The sequence below is a fragment of the Acipenser ruthenus genome, chromosome 12, assembly GCF_902713425.1.
Source record: "Acipenser ruthenus chromosome 12, fAciRut3.2 maternal haplotype, whole genome shotgun sequence".
Classification (NCBI taxonomy): domain Eukaryota; kingdom Metazoa; phylum Chordata; class Actinopteri; order Acipenseriformes; family Acipenseridae; genus Acipenser; species Acipenser ruthenus.
In genome coordinates, this window is record NC_081200.1 from 16013663 (window position 1) to 16037494 (window position 23832).

General features: G+C 37.6%; 1 protein-coding gene across 2 annotated transcripts in view; it reads right to left on the minus strand.

Annotated features, from left to right (window-relative positions):
* Positions 1-6968: 6968 nt before the first annotated feature.
* The window catches only part of LOC117417372 (UBX domain-containing protein 7-like), a 30207-nt gene continuing 13343 nt past the window's right edge, over positions 6969-23832 (minus strand). The window contains exons 4-11 of one of the 2 annotated variants that reach the window (XM_034029496.3): positions 19317-19382; positions 17184-17296; positions 16569-16715; positions 15265-15355; positions 14721-14848; positions 13690-14164; positions 12296-12375; positions 6969-11915 (exon numbers count right to left, since the gene is read on the minus strand). In XM_034029496.3, the coding sequence (XP_033885387.1) occupies positions 11754-11915; positions 12296-12375; positions 13690-14164; positions 14721-14848; positions 15265-15355; positions 16569-16715; positions 17184-17296; positions 19317-19382 (1262 nt within the window). In that variant the 3' untranslated portion in view covers positions 6969-11753. The remainder of the gene's footprint in view (positions 11916-12295; positions 12376-13689; positions 14165-14720; positions 14849-15264; positions 15356-16568; positions 16716-17183; positions 17297-19316; positions 19383-23832) is intronic. The other variant, XM_034029497.3, reaches the window with a different exon arrangement.

The following is a 23832-nucleotide window of genomic DNA, read 5'->3' on the forward strand; positions in this document are numbered from 1 at the left end:
CCGCCTTCCTGACTTGTATCTATTATTGATTCGTTCCTTTGGGGTAAGGGATTTGGCAGCCTCTCAGTTTGACAAAACAAACTCGTCCTCACTGGAGAACAAAGGAGATGCTCTCTGCTCCTCCTGTATCCATGTGGTCAGACTCAATTGGGCACTCAATTATTCAATTTGAGTCTGACCACATTCCACATGCTCTTCCAGCTATGGGTTTTTATCCCCATCCCTGCCAAAAAATATTACCAAACAAACCATAACAACTCTGTAGTGGGATGCAGTCCCTGCCACAGGCCCAAAACCTCACCCAACTTGATATGTTTGTGTATACTTACATTCTGCTTTAAACTTGATATTATCTAGTTTACTGTTTGCAAAGTTCTTTATTTTTTTTTTATTTCAAATTCAGAATTAATAAAACATTACATGTTCAACGACTAATGCTACGACTAGAAATCTCTTTCAATGTCTTCACTTGACTTTGTCAAAATGTTTGTCATTGAATTTATGAGCTGAAGACATTAAAAAAATTCTAAACATTGAAAAAGACTTCAAGTCGAAGTTTTTGTCATTTGAATTTATTACGTTTCTTATAATTCTAAATTTAGCACTATTGAACGTTTAACAAGTCAAGTGTCTATTTTGCAACTGCCTGGTTATTGCATAATTCTTTAGAGGGTTGAGTTTTGCAATCCCTAGTAAATATCGGTGGATTGATTTTTTTAATGGCTGACGTCATCTTCTCCCTCACATAGTTCCAGTACTGTGTCGTTGATCTGCATCACTATTTCACAACATTCTTTTTCTTTTTTTTTTCATGTATACATCCTCTATTTTCCGGACCACATAACACCTGCTAGAAATGCTCATGCTTACTAAACACATGATCAGTATCAGTTATGTTTTACTGAAATAACGTAGTATGGGGGGGGGGGGGGGGGGGGAACATTGAGGCCTCACACATCATATGAGTTAGGGCTGGCCCATGCTGTTCGGAACATGCTGTTAAAGTCATAATGTGGTCCTAGCATCAAGCTGCTCCATGATCATAAGAATAATAAACATTTAAAAAAACAAACATATGTCATAGACATCCAAAAGTTGGAATGGAAGGACGTACATACATAACTAATTACAACATGGGAAGCAGAGAGTACTTGTAAGAGGAGAAGCATCTAGCTGGGGCCATGTACTCAGTGGGGTGCCACAGGACTGGACCCCTGAGGTTTCTTATCTACGTCAATGACTTAGATTAGACGACAATTAGCAAGCTTGTAAGATTTGCAGATGATACAAAGCTTTGGGGGTGTGTCCTACATGCTTTCAGCCACCCAGGAAATCCAAAAGGATTTAGACTAGTATTCAGAACTGGGCAACTGGGTTGCTGAAGTGTGATCATTCAAATATACACTGGGGCTTTTAATCTTGTCCTTTCCTTTTTATCTGATTATTCAGTGCACAAGAAGATCTGTCATTTCGTCCACTGAAAAAGGTTTAGCAACATATGGCCAGAAGTTTATTTTGCTTTAAAATTTGACTTTCTTCATTAGGATTTATTGTTCGTTTGGCTTTGGTTTCACTGATTAACACCAGGGCTGAAGACATTTAAATATTTATGTTTTATTGGTTTAGAGAAGTGGTTTTCAATCCCGGTCCTGGGAGACTCCTGTGTCTTTTGGTTTTCATTGTAACTGAGCTCTCAATACACAATTACTTAAACCCTTAATTGAATTAATAATTAGCATAATTAGGCCTTTGCAATTGTTTTCAGCTCTTAAAGAGTTGGAGATTCCAACTTGACTATAAAATGTTATAAATAACTTGAAATCTGCAACTTTTTAGGAGAACAATTAAGAAAGTCTAATAAGCTAATTATTAGTTCAAGTAAGGGCTTAGTTGAGAGCTCAGTTGGAATGAAAACAGAAGACACAGGGGTCCCTGAGGACCGGGGTTGAAAACCACTGGTTTAGAGAAAGAGAAAGGTGCAGTCATATTAACAATTGGTAAGATTAGGTTATTGAAATATGGTATGGAATTATATTAAAAGGTCCACCCCAAAAATATTATGCAAAATAAGAATGCTAGATTAAAATTGATTTATAAAAACTGGACAAAGATAGCAGCTGTTTCAGGCAGATATGATATATCAAAAAATGTAAGCAATTCAAGCTATTAATTGATGAAAACAATTTTTAAACTTTCAAATTTTATGAAAAAAGAATCTCTTTCACCAACCTAATTAATGTGGAAAATATGTATTTGTCTTATTGGTTAGTGGGAGGTTGGTTTTATAAGAAACTATAAATTCAGCACACGCTGCTCTACCCTGCTGTGGTAGTGTGTGTGTGGGGGGGATTTATTTTCCTAGCAGTTACACAGAACAAATGGGAAGAACAGAATAGTAATTTGATAAGCATTAATGTGCACAGTTGCTTCCTCTTTATTCTCTCTCTCAATATAAGTATTTAAGGAAATACGGTGTAAGGTCCCTTGATTTCACAAGACTATTGCACAACAGACAACAAGGAACGGAGGCTGTGTGGTCCAGTGGTTAAAGAAAAGGGCTTGTAACCAGGAGGTCCCTGGTTCAAAACCCACCTCAGCCACTGACTCATTGTGTGACCCTGAGCAAGTCACTTAACCTCCTTGTGCTCTGTCTTTCGCGTGAGACGTAATTGTAAGTGACTCTGCAACTGATGCATAGTTCATACACCTAGTCTCTGTAAGTCATCTTGGATAAAGGTGTCTGCTAAATAAACAAATAATAATAATAGTCCACAGATCCTAAAAAGAAGCAGTGTCATTCAGTTGTTAAAGGGGGTCTAGTCTAGTTAATAAAATAATTCCATCATATAGCAAAAGGCTTTGTATTTCATCTAAACAATATGAAAAGTTGCAAAATGCACAACAATTTTGGGGGGAATTTTGAACTAAACATGATCAATGTCCACTGGTGTGACTGTTATGAAGGGCTGCAAAATTGAAAAACATTGATCATTTTAAGAATAATTAGTAAGTCCACTCTCAAATTCCTGGCATGTCAACACAGAAGTGTATTTATAAGAATGATATTCCTCAAGTCTGTACATGACATTTTTAAATAGTTATGATAGGTTATGTGTTGTCCGCAAAGAGGACGTCCCGCGGTGTGACACCATAATGTGATTTTAAAACGTGCATTTACTTGGACACCATTGCGGAGAAGAGGGTCCTTCCTCAATCAGAAAGTATAAACGACATCGCTGGAGCACATGGTGTGGCCAGAGGGTGAGTTTTTTATCATAAATGTATCAAAATATTGCACTTTTTTAGCACTGCCCTTTGTGTCCATCTGTTACATCCTTTGGTGTGACACCTTTTAAATGAGAATGCAAAAAAACTATACCTTTTTAATAATTAAACTATGAAAACCAATGAAATAGTCCAGTGAGTTAAAATGGAATGCTTGAGAATCACCACAAGGCCCCAAAATGGCCAAACATCATGAGAAGTCCATTGGTGTGACAGATATGTCCACTGGTGTGACACCATTTTCATGTCACTCCAGAGGACACAGCTGTCACTCCAGTGGACATGTTCTCATAATAAACCAGTGTAAATGGTGTTTTACAGAGTTATTTGCACCAATTGAATATCATGTTGAACATTTTAAGTGATGTGGGGTACATTTTATGCAAACTAATTATTTTTCAAACAAACATTAACAAATCATTCCTTGTTATGCCTGTTAAACCTCAAGTTTCATAGAGTTGGCACATTTCTCAAGCTTGTGTTAAACATATTTCAAGTTCTTTTGTTGAATTGTTACATTAAAAAGATTGTATGGTGTTCACACACTTTTGAAATTTTCATAAAATATATTTTTGAAAGGGAAAAATCTCACTGCTTCTTGTTTCTTCCTTTGGTGTGACATGGTGTCCTTTGGGGTGATGCTTATAAATGACAGGGCAAAGAAGGTTGAGTCCAAAGAAAAATATGAAAATAACTGTAGAGTATATGGCAGGTAATGTCATTATACCACACAAGTAAATTCATGGATTTTTAACAATGTGCAGAAAAATCGCAGCATATCTTACTCAAACTTTAGTGGGAGACACCCGGGTTTCACCATTATAACAGCAAATTCTGTCTCATTTCACTTGATAATCAAAAGATAGTCAATGATCTAGAAACAGGAGTAGTCAAGGATGAAGATAAACAATTTTGTTATCAAAATGAGATTATTTGAAATGTTACATATACATATTTTATGGTGTCACACCGCAGGACAAATTCAAGGCACTGATGCATTAATAGGTTAATAAAATTGGACTGAAATGTAAAATCCAATTTTGTTTTAGAACTTCAGACTCAATGTAATGCAACTATATGATTTTCATCATCAATATGAGACTTTTTTTTTCAATTTCCAGACGTCTTTTTGTCAACTACCAATATATATTGTGAGACAGCAGGGAGGGGGTTAAAACCTCTGTGCAGTAAAAACATGTGCGGAATGCACATTTGCATTGTTTTATTAGTTCAATTATCCCCCGCACCTGGTTAATTGTAAATTAGAGCCAGGTGCAGGGTTTAAAAGAAAGACAGCCACACCCCTTGTGTCCACACCCCTTGTAGTAGCAATCCTAAATTAGCGTGTAACCAATCGCCTTCAAAATCACACACCAAGTTAAGTGGCCTCCACCTGTGTTAAATTGTAGTGATTCACATGATTTCAGGATAAATTCAGCAGTTCCTGTAGTTTCCTCTGCTGGGTAGTGCATTTCAAATCGGAGACTCAACCATGAGCACAAAGGCGCTTTCAGAAGAACTCTGGGACAAAGTTGTTGAAAGGCACAGATCAGGGAATGGGTATAAAAAAATATCAAAGGCCTTGAATATCCCTTGAAGCACGGTCAAGACGATTATTAAGAAGTGGAAGGTGTGTGGCACCACCAAGACCCTGCCTAGATCAGGCCGTCCCTCCAAACTGGATGACCGAGCAAGAAGGAGACTAATCGGAGAGGCTACCAAGAGGCCAATGGCAACTTTGCAAGACCTACAGGCTTTTATGGCCAAGACTGGTCAAAGTGTGCTTGTGACAACAATATCCCAAGCACTCCACAAATCTGGCCTGTATGGTAGGGTGGCAAGAAGGAAGCCATTACTCAAGAAAGCCCACCTTGAATCTCATTTGAAGTATGCAAAAAAACACTCAGGAGATTCTGTAGCCATGTGGCAAAAAATTTTGTGGTCTGACGAAACTAAACTTTTTGGCCTAAATGCAAAGCGTTATGTTTGGCGCAAACCCAACACAGCGCATCACCCAAAGAACACCATCCCTACTGTGAAGCATGGTGGTGGCAGCATCATGTTATGGGGATGTTTCTCATCGGCAGGGACTGGGGCACTTGAATGGAGCAAAGTACAGAGAAGTCCTTGAGGAAAACCTGCTGCCCTCTGCAAGAAAGCTGAAACTGGGACGGAAGTTCACCTTTCAGCATGACAACGACCCAAAGCACACAGCCAAAGCTACACGGGACTGGCTAAGGAACAAAAAGGTAAATGTCCATGAGTGGCCCAGTCAGAGCCCCGACCTAAATCCAATCGAAAATTTGTGGCATGACTTGAAGATTGCTGTCCATCAACGCTCCCCAAGGAACTTGACAGAGCTTGAACAATTTTGTAAAGAAGAATGGTCAAATATTGCCAAATCTAGGTGTGCAAAGTTGGTAGAGACCTATCCCAACAGACTCACAGCTGTAATTGCTGCCAAAGGTGCTTCCATAAGTATTAACTCAGGGGGGTGGAGACTTATCCAATTATGATCTTTCAGTTTCGTATTCTTAATATATAACTTTTTCCCCCTTAACAGTGTGGAGTATGGTGTGTAGACAAGTGGAAAAAAAATCCTCATTTAAATGCATGAAACTCTGAGGCACTGACACAACAAAATGTGAAAAAGTTCAAGGGGGTGTAGACTTTCTATAGGCACTGTATATAAACACTGTATACTGTGATTTAGCAACTATTATCAGTGATACAACTGACTTCCACCCCCCTTAATATCACTTGCACATGTAATAAGTGGCAAATACTTTACTACTATGTAGAGTATGAAAGCGCAGTACAATATACAGAATGAATAGGCTTGCAGCTTCCTTGTGTAGGTGTTATATGTGTACTGTACAGTATGGTAGATTGGACGATGAAAATGTATTTTAAATAATAAACACTATTACAATCCACTAAAACAGAAAACAGGCATATTTGTTGTATCAATGATTACCATTTGTGATGAGTCCCTTTTAAAGTGTTAATAAAAGCTTTTAACTGTAGTTTGTATCTGTTTTTTTTGTTTGTTTTGTTTTTAACAAATCAAATACTAAAATGTGTACGCAATTGAAAAAAACAAACAGAAAACATGACTTCTGTAAATGATTGGTCAGTTTTAGAAACAGTAACAAGCTATGAATATAGTTTAGGTTTATGTCAAAATATTATGCAATATATTAATTTGTCAAAAGTAAAGTAACCATGCCATACAAAAATAAAACAAACTAATAAAATAACTTAGGTCTAATTAAGAACTTAATAAAATAAAACTTTTAGCCTTATTATACCTCACTTTTGCTTGTTTTACACATAGTTCCATAAAGTTCTCACATCTTCTTTACAGTATACCCATGACATCACAGCTAAGAGGGAGGATTTCTTCCATATATGGATTAATGAAAGCACAAGTAACTTCAGCAGAAAAGATTGTTCGTCCCGAGAGAACAAAGGCCAACCCTGCAGGTTGTGTAGTTCCAGTTCTGTGCATAGCCATGTGAAGAGTCAATGGCAGATCAACTCAAACAGGTTCTGTAAAATGTTTTTTGTTCTCCTGGTCCGATGTTCATGAAATCACCATGTATTCAATTTAAAGTTTTAATATATTTCCATGTTAAAATTGTATTTCCCCTCGCTTTTAAAACAGAAGAATGGGACGGGTGAATTGGAAAAGCACTTTTATTTTCAGATAAAATATTACAATATTAAGACGAATTGCATAAAAACTGTTGTACAGTTGTGAACACCCTACACACACACACACAAAGCTGTCCCCAAAACCTCTTGTCTTGTAGTTACAAATCAAGCCATTACTAAGCAGCCAGCTTTACTCAATACAGAGTGCTTTTTAAAACAAGCACTGCCTGTGAGGATACCTGAAGTGAAAGCAAGGGTTTTGTAACACTCTCCAACTTCTTATTTTAGGGAGGGTCAAAGGAAAAGGTGTTTTTTTCATACTGTAAATAAGAAATACATGGAAATCAAATACATTAAAACCTAAGAAGTCTGGTCTTGTATCAGAGCGCTCTTACACAGTATTGACTTACATGATGGATACATTATATAGTTATTACACATACATTTGCTACACAATCATCTTAGTCTCATCAATGGCGTTGACTCGACAGGTAACACTTCATTCTCCTAATGAACACTACACAGCATGAATGATGTACATGAACATGCAACAGGGGAGACTTTCTTTTTGTACAAAAGGGTCTGCGAATGTCTGAAGTAGCTTTGAAAAGCATTGTTTTTTCAGTGTTAAAACCCATTCAAACCCACATCAAATGAGCCAAAAAGAATGTAGTGAATGTAGCAAAACAAAAACAAAACTTGTTCCACTGGGGAAGCACAGGGACACTGATAGAGGAACTGCAAGGCTGGCTCTTTACTTGGAATAGAAGGTAAAGACCTGAATCCACCCTTTCCCCTTAACTGTATACAGCCTAGGAATCAAAAGGCAGTACCTGAAATTAGCCTGAAGGAAATGCTATCTCAGATGCCCCTGAATCACTGGGGGCAGTAAAATATATTATGTTCTATTCTTTTGTGGAATACATTTCGTAAAGAGAATTTGTGTTTACTTGTATGCTGGTGGGTTATCAGGCATCCTCATTTGTGGAAAAAACCATGGTACAGTACTTCCAGTAGCAAGGACTGTGCATTATATTTCACAAGAAGAACTGGTTATAACCTTTTCCGTTTCATGGTGCAGACTTCACAAAGGTGGAGCTATTGACCCTTATTTTATTAGCACCGGCTAGGCCCTTCTTAAAGTTTACCACAGTATTTTTGCAGTTTTCCCATGCTTTTCTCATGATTATACTATGCATGCACCACAGTTTATCTTGGTTTGCCATGTTGAATAATATGCTGTACTAAACCTCGCACTTCTTTACAGTGCTTAACTATGCTTTATTACTTTGCTATCTTTTTACTATGGTAAACTTTTATAAGGTAGGATGCAGCAGAGGCACCTTTTTGCTTATATCAAGAGCACCATTTAGCCAGTTGTGATGGATTTAACAAGTACTGAACATACGGTGAATTATGATTTTTCATCATAATGCTGATATAGCCAATTGTGAATTACTTACATTGGTGGCAGAAGATAGACAGTTTGTTACCAGAAAATATTTTAGCCAACATTTTGAAACTAAAAATCACCTATAGCTGCTAACATACAAGCTTTCAAATTGCTTTAATTTCAATACAGGGAACACCCCAGCTGTCTGCTAGGCTCGGATGTCCTATCCCAGGTTTTAGATACTGTGTATGAAGAGATGGGAAATGGAAGAAATCACAGAGCACCCACCACCAGCTGCTTCCGATTATTGTTAGTCTGACAATTCTATCACCTTTATTCTTTCTTTTTAAGTCTGTGTTTTGGATTAACTGAAGTTTTATATTCATGAAACTGTTCTCAATAGTTGTTGATTTATTAACAGTCTGGAAAAGATTAATGCAGTAACAGCACTTTATTTAATTAATCACAACAGACATACAAAAACCTTAGACAATATTTCCTGTTTTAGTTAAGATAATACTTTCATTTTTAGGAAGAGTCTGGAACCAACTCCCCAGTAATGTTGAAGCCAACACCCTGGGATCTTTCAAGAAGCTGCTTGATGAGATTCTGGGATCAATAAGCTACTAACAACCAAACGAGCAAGTGGGCCGAATGGCCTCCTCTCGTTTGTAAACTTTCTTATGTTCTTAAACTGGAGCAGATACTGTACACCAATGTCTACTGTACCAATGCCTTAGGGCAATCTGCTCTACTTTTGTGGAAGAAAAATTAAACTGTTTATTTTTCAAAACTGGCATGCTTGCCATTAAGTCCTTAAATTAACCTCTGACTTTTTAGCTACCAGGTTATTAACATTATATTTTGATTGCTCAAGAATGGTGCAAACTGCACTTTGGAATAAGGAGCTTGGGAGATTTGTCAAAGTTTAGCTTTTGAAACATTTGACTAAGTTGACAAAGTTGGGGTAAATCTTTTTAAAATCTGATCTTCCTTGATTTTGTGGAGAATAACAAAATATTTCTAGCCTTAAACATTGAAATGGCAGTAAAGAGAGGAACCAGAAGTAGGAGAGCATTTCAGGAACCCCTCTTTATACTGTGCAAATGTGTCCCGATACCGATGCATTGTGTATCGTTTCACATTGTTAATAGTCCAACTGTACTGATAACGGTACAAAGGTGTTACAGCAGAACTGTAAATCCAGGAAAGGTGCCAAGAAGAACGGCATGTTTTTTAAATTAAACAAGGTAAAATAAAAACAAATGAAGATATGACGCTTCAATGAAAAAGTACTACTGCTCTGTTTATTGGGGTGAATTCCCCACTGGTCCAAGACAATTAGCTTTCTCCAGCTGGAAACTGCTGCTGAACAATTATATTTGCAAAATTCACATAAAAGTGACACAGCATTATACAAACATTTATTTAAATTTTTTGGGCAATTAAAATGTTTTACTTCCCATAGCCCACTGGGCTGCCCATCATACTATTGAACTGTTTATCCCCACTTCAGGTTAAATAGCACTTGTTACCTTCTTGTCCAGGTAAATGTTGCTTGGTCCCAAATAGAAACATTACAGATATTATTAGAGATGTCCACAACTGTTACTCTCTTTCAATTGTACTGTGGATATGGGAATGGGAATGATCATTTTGCACTGAAAGGCCTATCTCCTTATTCTGCATCTTTCTACCCATAACATTGAAATATTTTCCTTTTAGATGTGTCTGCAATAATTTAGCCTATATATATCTATATCTATATCTATATATATATATATATCTATATATATATATATATATATATATATATATATATATATGTATAATAAAAGTATTTTTTAACTTGCTTTTATTAGAATGTTAATGTATGTACTTTGCTCCTGTAAACTATGTCTTCAGTTAAAAAACATTAGCAGAGTTATTGCTCCGAAGTTCTTACTTGTTGAGGAAGAGTCAGCGGCTTCATTACTGCTTACTAAAGCCACATCTGCTAATTCCAATTAGAAAATGGAACAGAAAGGCAGAAATAACTGAGAAAGTAAAGGGCAAATACAGGCTGAAGAGGTTAGCAGTCTCTCAGTGTAAAATACATATTATTAGATATTGTTGAATTTAAAAAATATGTTTTGGACCATTAATAAAGTAAACATGTAACACATCTCTAATTATTAAAAGTATAGAAGGACCGGTTTCTCTCCCATACCTGCAAACTGTAGCTAATGAAGGTTGGAGACATTCTGTAGTAAAAGGCCACCAAATGTTACATATATGGAGTGCAAACAGAAAAGAACATTAAAAAATATATATAGATCTATAACAATTCCCTTTGGTGATTATGTTGACCTTGTTGCGACCTTAACAAAAAAAACCCTCTTATCCTTATTAAAGCATACTCACTATTACAGAGAGAAAAATGCAAGTGTGCAGTTATTTCTGGGGTGTCGCTTGAAACTTTCTATTGCAAGACGTTCTATTGAGCCAATCAAAACAGAGAGTCAACCATGAGAACCTGAAACATAATGCCACATTTGCTATTGGTACATTTAAACAGTAGTGACAGCAGTTGTAGCAGAGAGATTTAAGGTGGTATTGCTAGACAGTAAAAGTTATAGAAACAAAAACGGCAACAATATCTTAAAACCATCATTTAACAAAACCATCTTAAAAATATCACTTTTTGTTCACCTCAGCACGTAGGCTTTATGTATGTAATCCTGAATGGCTTGATAGTGTTAGCTTCATCTGCAGTTCTTGAAGTCTGAACTGCCAGCACTTTCCATGGGCCTTACCAAACATGATTTACAAGCACACATCTTATTTACTATGGCAGACAATGTTATAAAGCAGAATTCAAGGTCCAGTGAGACAAATGAGAGGCCTTTACATATGCCAGACTGCAGAGCGTCCAATGATCTGCTCATAAAGGTGGTGCCATTGATTGTACAGTAATACCACCAAGACAACCACTGATCTACTGCCTTCATACTCTGACAACTTTTGGGAATCTGCTAAGCACTTCTAAAGTGAGCAGATTTGTCCTGTGTGATTTTGAGATTAGAATTAATTTTACCATCAGTTTATACTTTTGAAAAAAAAAAAAAAACACCATACCTAGACAATCTATCTAATTGGTAATAAAGCACAGATTGCTTAACAAAACCTAACAAGTACTCTTCTCCCTGGTCCGTAGACACGCCAAGGACTCCTAATTTGTATAAGTTGTAGAAATCTGGTTAGTCATTCATGTAATTGCCAGTTGCTAGCCACTGCCTTCAGGGTTTCTTGTTTTTAAGGACAGAAAACTGGAGATTAAGGGAAGAAAGTGCAGAGTACAGGCTGAGCAGTACAGTCTCCCGTTTTCTGCTAGATCTGGCTGCTTGTGGTGCTTTGGGGAAGCTACCCCCAGTGTTCATTAATTCCTTTCCTGTATAAAGACAGTCTCTTGAGGGCAAAGACCAGCATCTTGTAACGTAATGTCATAGTCCAAGTGAGAAAGCTTTCGTCGAGGGAAGTTGGTTACAAGTTCAAAGCGTTCGTTAGGGTACCCCTTCGACTGTACATGTTTCACCAACACCTGCAAGAGAAGATAAACTTTATAAAACTGCTTGGTGAAAGTGCACACAAATACTTTGTGTTTTGCACTGAATTTTATGAAAAATCAGTAGGCATATTACTAATAAAAAATGTCTTAAGCCACGCATTTACTTTTGTTATACTAAAGAAGCAATGCCAGACAAAGTTGAAACAAAAACCACATGCAAATTTGAATGTAAAGTTAAAGGAGAGAACAAAACAATTCCACAGTAATTCCATTAGGTAAAAGTAAATAATGGTGACAGTAGTTCTTCAGGTCAGAAAGTTCTGATATTGTCTGTTTGTAGCCCATCATGTTTCATAAACATGAAATTGTACTTTGAAAGGAAGACAGTTATGACAAGTGCACTGACCACCTACCAGGAGCTTGCCATGTGTTGGCAGAGAGATCTGCTCCCTCTGTCCATCTGGGTATCGCAGCATCAGTCTTGCCTTTGGCCCTGGAAAGGAAGATATTGTTTGAATTGTTCAGAAATTATTATTATTATTATTATTTATTTCTTAGCAGACGCCCTTATCCAGGGCGACTTACAATCGTAAGCAAATACATTAAGTGATTATTTCTAATTATTTCTAACCACAAAGGACTCTCTCATCAGTGCAAACTGCTGATAATATCAATTAATTTACAGCAGAATTACAATACTAACCTGGGATTACATGATGATAGTGATGCAATATAATTAAAGTATGATGCATGGGATGATATTATGTAATCATGTGTGACAGGGAGACCATGTTGGTGGTTCTTGGCGTGCATGTGTGCCTTTAGAGAAGCAGCTGGGACGCGCAACAGGAGACACGTTGTTAAGCAACTATTTGAGCAGGTGGGCTGCCCGGTGTTGAGCTGATCGGGAGGTTCGGATTGGCTGGGGTGCGTGCCGGGAAAGCTGCACGGGGCTCAAAGAGCGTCTGTGCTACAGCTCGAGGCTACTGCACGGCCAGAGCCATACAAATTGCTGTGTTGTGTTGCAGACTCGTACTAACCCAGTGGGGTCGCAGTAATTTTTAATGCTAAAAGGGGGTCGCAGTTCAGCAAAGTCTGAGAACCGCTGGTTTAGATGGATGTTGATCCCAAACAGTGTACAGAGAGGGTTTACATAGAGTAGCAGGTTCCTGGAGCGGGACGTTTCTTTTAGTGGGACTGCCCTCGCCTTGTGTGGCAAACTTTTATTTTTATTTTTATTTCGTTTATTAAAATGTGACACTAAGGCTACCATTGCTGGTGTTTATTAAATCTGCGTGCCTGTGCGGTGTGTCAGCACCCAATGATCTATGTCTGCTTCAGTATTGTTTAGGGACGACCCACGTGTGTAACAAACCCCCCTTGTTACATCATGCTAAGTGTTTCAACCGAATGATGTTGCAATGTTTCACCTGAGCACCACAGCAAGTACTACAGTACTGTTACTACAGAACAGCATCACTAATGTCCCTGCCTGAATTCTTTTTTCAAACCAAGGAATTCGGCTATTGGTAAACTGAGCAGATAAAAAGGGGGTGCGCAGCAAAAAAATGAAATGTTAATTAATGAGATGCTGACCATTTATTCTATAAACAACTGGACCATTCCATGACTAGCCAACACAATTCTGAAAATGTCCAGCACTGTTTTATAAATCACTCTTAAAAGTTCATATACGATATGCTGAAAATCTATGGTCAATGAAAACATTTAACTTGGTCGTTCCAAGAGAGACCAACACAATTTTTTTAAATTACCTCCCCGATTTTGCCAGTTTGTATTTGCTTACCATTGTCATCCAGCAGCTCCGGAGAGTATGGCTCCTCCTCCTGTGTCTCGGATACCCCTGAGTTCTCTGCTGGCTCTGCATGGTGGTTGTTACCTGCACCACTGTCTCTAGGTGCCTCAGTCCTTGCAGGGAACTCCAAATGGTTCTTTTTACTTTCCTCTTTCCTGTGGCTGGATTCCTTGTGGGGGGATTTCTTTGATTTTGGGGGGCTGTCCTGCCGCTGTGGTAGAGGCTGAGGCTGAGGCTGGGGTTGGGGTTGGGGTTGGGATCGGAGTTGGGGTTGCTCCACCACCACCTCATCATCTGAGCCGTCCACGGAGATTAACCCCTCACTGTCCGAAAACGGCTCTGCATCCGACTCCTCCTCCGAGTGATAGTCGATCTTCGGCTCGTTGGACTCATAATGTGTCTCCTGCAGAGAAGCACGAATTGCAGCTTCCAGCTGGCTGTCCTCACTGGCGTCTACGAGACTCTCCTGGAGGAAAACAACAAGGAACATTCAACTGCCTGACTGTGCAAATGTAAGAGAATATCATCCGCAATGTGTAACTGCAAACAGTAATCTAGATTTCAATAGGGTTCCTTTTCATATCAGCTGGAATTTGTGCATAGATGCTCTGAATACTGTGATCATTTAAGACAAGGGTTTCAACCGTGGGTACTTCTGAGGTTCATAGAGGGTATACAGGATGACTCAAATGAAAACATTAAAATGAAAGAAAATAATGATCTTAAAATAAAAGAAAATAATGATCTTAAATTGATTTTACTGTATTATATATTATCGTTAAACCACTGTGCATAAATATTTCACTTTTGTTTGGCAGCTCAAAGTGTACAGTCTGACTATAGTTTCAAATTATCATCCACTTGTACGCGTAAAACACTAACACAGGTATGACACAGGTAAGGCTACCCCCACAATATCCCGTACCCCCACAATACCCCCAGCGACGTGCCCATAAGCTTATTCTGTACTCCAGCTGCTGTGTCGCTCTGAGTTACACAGTGTATCTCTTGTGAGTACTCACTGAGCACATTTTCTTCTTGGGCGGGCTGCTGGAGAGTCCATCGAGCTGGCCATGCTCAGTCAGGAAGCCTGTCAGCTGTTCCAAGAAGGAATTCACATCCAGCTGGTGCAGCTCCACCAGCTTTTGGCCTGTGGGTGACAAAACAGCAGGCATTAAACAAAAGGTCTGATCCAGAGGATGTCTTTAGGACATAGATATACACCGTCTGGTTCCTTTATTTTTATTACTGGACATCTTACGATTGCGTACTTTAACTCTTGACACTGCAAACCTTCAAAGTTCTAGAAAAAAAGACCAATATAGCCACACTATCACATTGCCATCCTATAACTAAAGATGTAATTAAGAATGTACTCTGTATTGTTTGTGCATGACTCTTGTTATACACAAGTACAAAAGGTGGCAAGGTGCCACTAAAAAGTCAGGGTTTGAACCAAGTAGACCAAACACAGCTGCAAACAGCAGTCTTTGCCATAATCACATTTTCCTGAAATCCTAGTTTTTGGAGTTGGTTCAGACATATGCAAACATTTGGATCTCTCACCTGTCCTTGGGTCGAGAATGGAGATATAAGGAAATTCATTCAGTTTGTAGAACTGTATGTATCTCTGTCCCTCTTCACTGTCGTGGTATACCTAAGAGAATACATAGAAATTACTCAACAAAAACACCAGGATGGAAAATATGCAACGATTGTAATAACTTAAAATACAGATTTTACAGCTAGGAACTTCACTGCTACTTAAATGCTCATCTGATCACTTACTGTGTTAAAATGGACAACGGTTTCTAACTGTAAGCCTATTTGCATAAACTGCTACCTTGTTCACAATTGCATCAATATACAAATCTTGTTAATTTATGATTAGGCCATGTTGACTGTATTGTATATGTAAATTATTTTATTGTATAAGGGTGATTCACTATTTTCAATAAATAATGTGGAAGCACTGTACTGAAATTACATTTTGTTTAACCTATTTAAGCAAACACTCATTAAAATGATAATGTACAAATCTGTCCTTGTAGTAAAACTCAATAGTATTGTTTTGTCAAACAGCTTTCCATTTAAGCTGGCACAGCACTATCAGCTAATCCTATACACTGAGCAAGGAACAGGAACAATAGCCTCCACAGGTCTGCCTGGAAAGAGCAGTACATTCATTACTCCAGCCTAATTTAACACTGGCATCTGTTTCTTCTGTACACTCAGCAACAAAATCCCAAAACCTTACAAGACCTTACTCCATGCTGTTTTAAATACCCCATCACACATGATATGTGCCTAGGACACATTTCACAGATGTCTGTAGCGTTACAGAGTGGGCAAGGGTATGGGTGGCTATGACTCTTAATACTGCTGCCTCATGGTTTTCAATGCTTGGTACATTACGGAAATTATACATAACCAGAGGTCAGCTGAACTGATTCCTTCAGATTAAATTGTATTGTATGATATTATATGAAACTATTTATATTATACAAAAGATAAGCTTAACAACAACATATTTATGCTATTATATTGATCACATAAGAAATATTTGGTTAACACTGCCTTGCTTCAGAAGTTTAAAGACACAACAGATCGATAAGCTGCTGAACAAAATACTGAACCTGCTGTTCCTTTTTCCTTGTACTTTAATGTTATAATATTATTTGGTTGTAAAAGGCTAAAACAATATTTAAAAAGAACATTGTATATTTTCTATGGTCGTGCAGGAGGAGACTAAGTTGCTCCACATTCATGTTATGTATTGCGTGAACTTAAAATTAAATGATTTTCCCCCCAGCTAGAGTTGAGCGAGTTGGGCCAGTTGGGCCTTGAGCATCCCCTGGGTTTCCCTGTACCTGCCAGAAGATAAAGTGCTCCCGAACGATGGCTTTGACAGCCTCGTTACTCCACACATCCCGATTCAAGCACTGGCATGCAAAATCCTGCACGTTCTGGATGTTTATCATCAGCCATTTGTTCTCCATCTGACCACACTCTTTTGCCTGGAAAAACAGAAAAGAGTGTAAAATCAAAACTTGAAACAAGGGTTCTTCCATGAAAATCTATTTGAATACAGAAAATTAAAGCTAAGAAACAAACACACAGTAGATGATAACTAATTTGAAAACTTGGAAATGCCTGTAGATCTTGAGTGTTTCATATTTCCCCACTGTGAGTATCGTGAAAGTGATTTCTACATTACTTTGGTATTGAGTGTCTAAATTGGCTTTTAAAATCATACTGATTCCAGTATCACATTACTTTGCATATGAAATGTATTTTATGCTTCGGATTATGCCCTTCAACTGTTATAACAGTAAGACCATCATTATTTACCTGTGAGCTGATAAGGAAACATATTTTATTTTAAAAATTAAGCTGTAAAAAAATTACACAAACCACATATAATTAATTAAAAAAAAATTATAAAAACAATTGATTTTGTGCAGCACATGCTTCTGGGGTCTTACTGTTTCAAAGCTGCCCTTATGCATGAGGTCTATGGGTGGCCTGAAGAGGTCTGCCAGAGTGCTGAGCTTCTTATCAACTGCACTGCCATTCCGAAGTTCCTGCTCCTGACGAACTGTTGACACAATAATAAAACCACTTTCTTTTAAAAGACAGTATACGTACTTACAGTTTGCATGCACTTAGCTAACAACAATCTTATGGCTGCTTTCAGAGCTCCCGATTAGCACTAATCCTGGACTATCACAGACCCCTATTAGCAGTACGCTTGGATTACCCTAATCTTGCTCTACATGATTTTACTATGGTAATATCAGGGAGTGCAAGATTAATGCTAACTGAGGTGTATGAAAACAGCTGAATAAGTGGTAATAGCAAAACACTTTCTTACCTCTCATAAGCTTTAATAGCATGTCCCTTACATGTGGTTTCCCAGACTTTATTTTCACTTTCCTCACATTTTCCCTCTCGCTAAATTATGGGTGGGCTTTTTTAAATTGTAACTATATTGTATGAAGTGATGCTATATGGGGGTTAATAAATCACCCTTGGTGGGGGAAACACAATTGGGATTAATATATAGTTTTGAGAGGTTAGATCCAGTACAGTTTACATCAATAAAAATGAGCTGTAAAGACTCATGTGTGACAGGCCATAGGGCTCAATTTAAGCCTCGCACTCTCACTCCATGCTGCACATAGGAAACTACCAGTCTGGGTCCTATAAGCTATTACATAAAAAGTTAATGGAGTATGACAATTGAAAAGAACTGAAACAAAAAGAATAGCAAAACAAGAACAAATCTGGTAAGAAAAGCCTCAATTACTACCCCTTTACATCCACCAAATCAGACTATAGAACCCCCCTAAGTTTTTTTTATCTAATCCCGGTGAGATGGTGCACTTTTTTACCTTTTTGTTTTTAAAACAATTCGTCTTAGAAATAAGAGGTGTGTAGTATTTTGTAGCATTCCAGTATCCACTTCCAAATAGTAAATATTTGCTAACAATGTGCGACTGTTAATTTGAAAAATATGAAAGAAGCAATGATATGTAAAACAGGTATAACTGAAGTGATTTAAACGAAAATTTTACAGGAAGCGTAATATCTAAATTAGGGCTGTCAATTAAATCGCAATTAACTTCTGTGATTAGCGCATTCATTTTTTCAGAGATTCATTTTTAACGCACTCCTGTCTTGTCCCTCTTAGCATACCGAAATTAATTTCCTGCCAGGATTGAATGAATGTAGTCATCGTTTAAATATAAAATTAGTCACAGAACCGCATTATGTAGAAAAGCACACTGAAGGACTTGTGAATGGGACGTTTATTATTTAAAAAACGTTCTGACAGAACATTGGATAGAAAGAGGGTTACTTGTATCTACTGTCAAAGTGAGTATCACAGAAGTGCATCTAGTCTGCTGTACAACCTGTGTGCTAAACATGCTTTCACTTTTTAAAATACACTTTCTAGTAGTTTTTCTGCTACAGCCAACAAATGAAACCCGTCAGTTTTGACAGAGTAGAAATTCACGGTATTTTGTATATTATTTACAATTATGGAGGATATAACCATTATTTAGTGAATGTTTTGTTTTATTTAGGCATTTTCAAATTATTAATAAGAGAATTTAAAATTATTATTATTATTTAAACGAAAATGAAAAACAGTTTGTGAGTAAAGGAAACTGATTATTGTAAATGCAGTAAGGTTAGTAATAAACTAACTCCATTGTCATTTAGCAGGTGGTTCAAACAATTTAACAACAATGCTGGACTGTAAATAAATATAAAACTATAAATAATTATTATTATTATTATTATTATTATTATTATTATTTATTATTATTATTATTATTATTATTATAATTATATTAATAATAGCACCAGCAATAAAACAAACTTAAATAAGACGGATGCAGTAATTGTATCAATGAAATATGCGATTAAAACCAAGATTAACTGAGATTTTTATTTTAATTTATTTATTTTTAAATCGCAAGATTAATCACGATTAATTTTTGGAATCGTTTGACAGCCCTAATCTAAATAAAAGATGCCATACAAACAGAGACAGGCAGGTTACAGTAGATAGATTTAGTAAGTATTTGTTAAACTGTGTAAACGCATACTTGTTTCCGTCTGGAAATCCCGAAAGCCATCAAATATGGATCTCGCAGGCCTCCGCCGTTTGGGAGCTACAAATAAAAAATAAAAAAAAAGCAAATATATAAATAAATAAAACAGGGAAAAAGAAAAGGAGTAAATTAAATGTTCCTTCTTTAGGGGCCATGTTGGACAGATATGTCTCTATTGCCACTCAGTTAAGATAAGGCAGACTTACTAGATCAAGGACGCTTTTCAGAGATGCCAACTTATGAAAATGGAAAATAGTAGCATCGTAGCGGATATATAGTAGCATATTGTAGCAGAAATATTTTTATAATAATTAAAAGTTTCTTAGACTGGCAAGCCAATTACCTCATTTTTTGCTCTTCAATCTATAACTTTGTTAATTGTAAACAAACAGCATTTAGAAATTTTAAAAAAGCAATAAAAATACTTCAACACTTAATCTTTGATTTATTTATTTATTTATTTATTTGGAATTCTACTTATTCTGGATTTAAATGTTAGTAATGAAGAGTGCTTAGGATTTCTTAAGTGCTATCAAACCTGGCCTGAAATATTCAACCTCAAAACTATAAAAATAACAACACTTCAAGAAAGATTTAACAATGGTTTTTATTTACATTTTTTCTACTCTGCAACTATCAAAACACAAAATGCTGTGTAGTATCCAATAATGAATTACTTATTTAAATCCAGTTAAACCTCAAAACCCTTTTGCACAAACAAACAGTAATGGGGAGTGTCAGATTTTGCTTATTGCTGGTGTTTCTTCGTACCTACGTGAGTGATACAGTCATGGCGCCCACCATGTTTCACAGTCTGTCCGGCAGTATTAACAGTAGACGTGAGATAGTGGCTGCATTCACGATACACAGACTTTGCTAAGTCTACGCAGAATCTGCGGAAAACCTGTCCAAATTCATCGTCTGCGTGAACTCAGCCGGAAAAGACGTCACCAGGTCACGCATCCACAGGCTTAAAAGTCTGCACAGCCGCGCAGCTTCTCAAGAGGTACTGCTCTGGAGCAGCCGCGGCTCAAAACAATAGATGAGCGTTGGCTGACAAAGAAGTGCGTAAGCAAGCAGATACAATCCTCACTCCATGTGCTACTGCCACCTAGTCAGGGGGTGTGAATCGCCTTCGAGTCATGTCATTAATTATCTTATGAATGATTTATAACACAAATTAAAATGATTTGACTCTTTTTTCACACAGTTATTATACTTTTCAAATATTCAGATATTTATTCTAAAGGTTTAAACATGAAAAAAAAAAAGAAAAGCTAAACGGTTGAAATGAACCTAAAACCGCTCTGTTATTTTCAGCAGGTGTAATTGGTTATTGATGAAAGGCTATCAGGGACAGGGAATAACCTACTTTGAATTAAGGAGAATAAATCAACTTTAATAACAGGTAGTTGAAGTGAAATATGTGACCATATGTGCAAGTACAGACGTGCTCAAATTTGTTGGTACCCTTGCAGCTCATTGAAATAATGCTTCATTCCTCCTGAAAAGTGATGAAATTAAAAGCTATTTTATCATGTATACTTGCATGCCTTTGGTATGTCATAGAATAAAGCAAAGAAGCTGTGAAAAGAGATGAATTATTGCTTGGACACATTTGTTGGTACCCCTTAGAAAAGATAATAAATAACTGGATTATAGTGATATTTCAAACTAATTAGTTTCTTTAATTAGTATCACACATGTCTCCAATCTTGTAATCAGTTATTCAGCCTATTTAAATGGAGAAAAGTAGTCACTGTGCTGTTTGGTATCATTGTGTGCACCACACTGAACATGGACCAGAGAAAGCAAAGGAGAGAGTTGTCTGAGGAGATCAGAAAGAAAATAATAGGCAAGCATGGTAAAGGTAAAGGCTACAAGACCATCTCCAAGCAGCTTGATGTTCCTGTGACAGCAGTTGCAAATATTAAGAATTTAAAGGTCCATGGAACTGTAGCCAACCTCCCTGGGCGCGGCCGCAAGAGGAAAATCGACCCCAGATTGAACAGAAGGATAGTGCGAATGGTAGAAAAAGAACCAAGGATAACTGCCAAAGAGATACAAGCTGAACTCCAAGGTGAAGGTACGTCAGTTTCTGATCGCACCATCCGTCTCTTTTTGAGCGAAAGTGGGCTCCATGGAAGAAGACCCAGGAGGACTCCACTTTTGAAAGAAAAACATAAAAAAGCCAGACTGGAATTTGCTAAAATGCATATTGACAAGCCACAATCCTTCTGGGAGAATGTCCTTTGGACAGATGAGTCAAAACTGGAGCTTTCTGGCAAGTCACATCAGCTCTATGTTCACAGACGAAAAAATGAAGCTTTCAAAGAAAAGAACACCATACCTACAGTGAAACATGGAGGAGGCTCAGTTATGTTTTGGGGCTGCTTTGCTGCGCCTGTCATCTGTGCAGGGCACAATGAAATCTCAAGATTATCAAGGCATTCTGGAGCGAAACGTACTGCCCAGTGTCAGAAAGATCTGTCTCAGTCGCAGGTCATGGGTCCTCCAACGGGATAATGACCCAAAACACACAGCTAAAAGCACCCAAGAATGGAGAAGAACAAAACATTGGACTATTCTGAAGTGGCCTTCTATGAGTCCTGATCTGAATCGTATCAAACATCTATGGAAAGAGCTGAAACTTGCAGTCTGGAGAAGGCACCCATCAAACCTGAGACAGCTGGAGCAGTTTGCTCAGGAAGAGTGGGCCAAACTACCTGTTAACAGGTGCAGAAGTCTCATTGAGAGCTACAGAAAACGTTTGATTGCAGTGATTGCCTCTAAAGGTTGTGCAACAAAATATTAGGTTAGCGGTCCCATCATTTTTGTCCATGCCATTTTCATTTGTTTTCTTATTTACAATATTATGTTGAATAAAAAATCAAAAGCAAAGTCTGATTTCTATTAAATATGGAATAAACAATGGTGGATGCCAATTACTTTTGTCAGTTTCAAGTTATTTCAGAGAAAATTGTGCATTCTTCGTTTTTTGTGGAGGGGTACCAACAAATTTGAGCATGTCTGTATATGAACTATTTTTGTCCCAGATCAAAATACAGTACTGTCTAACAACCCCTTTGTGAGAGGGCGGGGGGGAATCCTGCCCGTTATAATACTCATTCATTTGTCTCGCATCACAAAACATACGTTTATACAGTTGTTAGCAAAAGTTTGGGCACCCCTGGAAAAAATGTATGTTACAATGAATCTTTCAGTGAACAGAAGTTGACCTGACCTCTACATGGTACAAAGTTAAACATGACACCTTTCTGCAAATTTTAATACAGGATTACTATTTATTTGCATTTATTACAGATTCAAAATAATAAACGAAGTGAACATGGCGCGCGCAAAAGTTTGGGCACCCTGTCACTTAGTACTTGGTAACACCTCCTTTGGCAGATATAACTGCTTCCAAACGTTTCCTGTAGCCAGCTATTCAATTCTTGCCTTTGGAATTTTTTCCCACTCTTCCTTGCAGAACTCTTCCAGCTCAGAAAGATTCTTAAGTCTCCTTGCATGCACTGCATGTTTGAGATCTCCCCACAGATTTTCAATAATATTCAAGTCTGAGGACTGTGACAGCCATTCCAAAACCTTTCTCCTTCTTTCTTGTAAATATTTCATGGGTGAATTTGAGGTATGTTTTGGATAATTGTCTTGCTGAAATATCCAACCTCTTTTCAGCTTCAGTGTCCTGACTGACTTTAGGTCATTAGCTTTTAGGATTTGTTGATATTTAGCTGAATCCATTCTTCTTTCCATTCGCACAATATTTCCGGTTCCACTGGCTGCCACACAACCCCAAAGCATAAGAGAGCCAACCCGTGCTTAACAGTTGGCAAGGTGTTCTTTTCTTGAAATGCTTCACCCTTTTTTCTCCAAATGTACCTTCTTTGGTTGTGGCCAAACAGCTCAATTTTCGTTTCATCAGTCCAAAGCACATTGTTCCAAAAATCTTCAGGCTTGTCAAGGTTTTCTTTTGCATACTTTAGAGGCTGACTTTTGTGATGAGGTCATAGAAAAGGCTTCCTTCTGACAACTCTCCCACGCAGATCCTTGTTGTGTAAGGTATGCTGTACTGTGGACCTGTGAACAACTACTCCAGTGTCAGCTAAACTGTTCTAAAGGTCCTTTGCAGTGACCTGTGGGTTCTGTTGTGCAGATCTGACCAGTTTTCAGGCAAGTCTATGTGATATTTTTCTTGGTCTTCCAGATCTTGCCTTGACTTACCGTTCCATTTCTTGACAATGTTTCTGGCAGTTGAAATTGCTAGCTGGAAGCGTTGAGTTTTTTTATAGCCTTCTCCTGTTTTGTGAAAGTCAGTTATCTTCATTTTCAAGTCCTCAGACATCTGCTTAGAGGAGCCCATGGTTGTTGAAACCAGGCAGAACAACCATCACAGTCTGACAGATTAGAAGGTATGAAGTTACTTCAAAGTAATAGTTCAACACCGGAATTGACTTCACCTGACTAACTGAAGCCCTAATGAGTGAATCAA